Raw genomic sequence first — 1,434 nt, forward strand, 5'->3', positions numbered from 1 at the left:
GTTTGGGAAGTGAAAAACACCAGGAAATGAAAAGCAATTATTCAATAACTTGAATCTTCTTGTTTCTTTTCTGCCCTAGTATTACTAGAACGTTTGCATCGGGGAAAACAGAAAAGGTGATCTTTCAAGCTCTCAAGGAGTTAGGTCTTCCCAGTGGAAAGGTATTCATTAATTTAATAATGTGTTTCTAAAACCATTTTGTTCATTTATGTCCTTATATGTAATAAGACAGATTATTTATATTAAATTCATCTCAGTTAGATTCAGGATTCAGTCATATATAGGATATCCTTTCCTTCCTTCCTTCCTTCCCTCCCTCCATCCTCCCTCTCTCTTTCCCTCAGTCTTCCCTCCCTCCTTCCATCCTTCCCTTTGTATTCTGTGCGCAATGTAACTTTAAAATTCGAGTAGTGTATTTTTACATGTTTTTTGTCAACTGTATTAAGAAAAGGAAATACTGTACCTTTATATGTTTTTTGTCAACTGTATTAAGAAAAGGAAATGAAAGCTAGCCGCTCTTTTATAGCTTAGGGAGCTTACTTCAGAGAAGCCTATCAACCCAGCCTCAACCAAGCAGAAAGTCAGCACGAACAATAATAAATTCAACTCTTCAAGATAGCTGTGAGAAGTTTATGAAGCCCTTCTTCCCAGACCAACCACTTTTGTTCACAACTCTTAGAATTTAAACAATTGAAATCAGCATATTGACTATTGCTCTAACAAGCCCTATTTGAAATATAAATTCCCGTATGAAATGCAAAATTTTATAGGTTGTCCTAAGCCCCTTTATGTGGTCTTGTGAAAATTCACAAAATAAGTGTAAGTAAAGATTGAGCTTCATCACCATCCTTTAGGTAGGCTCTTTTCTTCAGGGAGAGAAGGAAGAAATGCTTCCCTGTATTTGTTCTTTGGGGTGTTTTCCAGAGCAAGCCTAGCGATAGCCAGAGGTTTGCAAGCACAACCCTGGCTGCATGATAGCTAGAAACTCTCATTGACACACACCATGTTCTAGCAGGTTGGTGTGGTTTTGGCTGAAGGGCCTGGCTTGACCTGGCTGCTGTCAGCTACAGTGCGAGATGGAAGCACTGGGATTCCAAGGGGTCTATACTTTGCTTCGTGACTCTGTAGATTCTCTTCCTTCAAGGAGAAAATAGTTCCGTGATTCATGACACTCTGTTATTCTTCACAGAATGATGAAATTGAGCCTGCAGCATTTACGTATGAAAAGTTTTATGAACTAACACAAAAGATTTGTCCTCGGACAGATATAGAGGATCTTTTTAGAAAAATGTAAGTTCCATTTATGAGCCAGTGTCATTAATGTTTTCCTTGTCCTTCTAGATTTTTAAACCTTTTTTTGTCATAAGATTTTAATATCTTAGTAATAGCTAGGACTATCTAGTCAGGCTTACCTTTTCACCCCTTAGTTTATCA

The 1,434-nt window shown here is 37.7% G+C and overlaps 1 protein-coding gene across 1 annotated transcript in view; it reads left to right on the plus strand.

The window, feature by feature from the left end:
* The window catches only part of PLCB4 (phospholipase C beta 4), a 423,663-nt gene that overhangs the window by 310,762 nt on the left and 111,467 nt on the right, over positions 1 to 1,434 (plus strand). Inside the window, exons 12-13 of the mRNA XM_023737565.1 lie at positions 80 to 161; positions 1,190 to 1,290. Of these exons, the coding sequence (XP_023593333.1) occupies positions 80 to 161; positions 1,190 to 1,290 (183 nt within the window). The remainder of the gene's footprint in view (positions 1 to 79; positions 162 to 1,189; positions 1,291 to 1,434) is intronic.

This window comes from Trichechus manatus, unplaced genomic scaffold, assembly GCF_000243295.1.
Source record: "Trichechus manatus latirostris isolate Lorelei unplaced genomic scaffold, TriManLat1.0 scaffold00104, whole genome shotgun sequence".
NCBI lineage: Eukaryota > Metazoa > Chordata > Mammalia > Sirenia > Trichechidae > Trichechus > Trichechus manatus.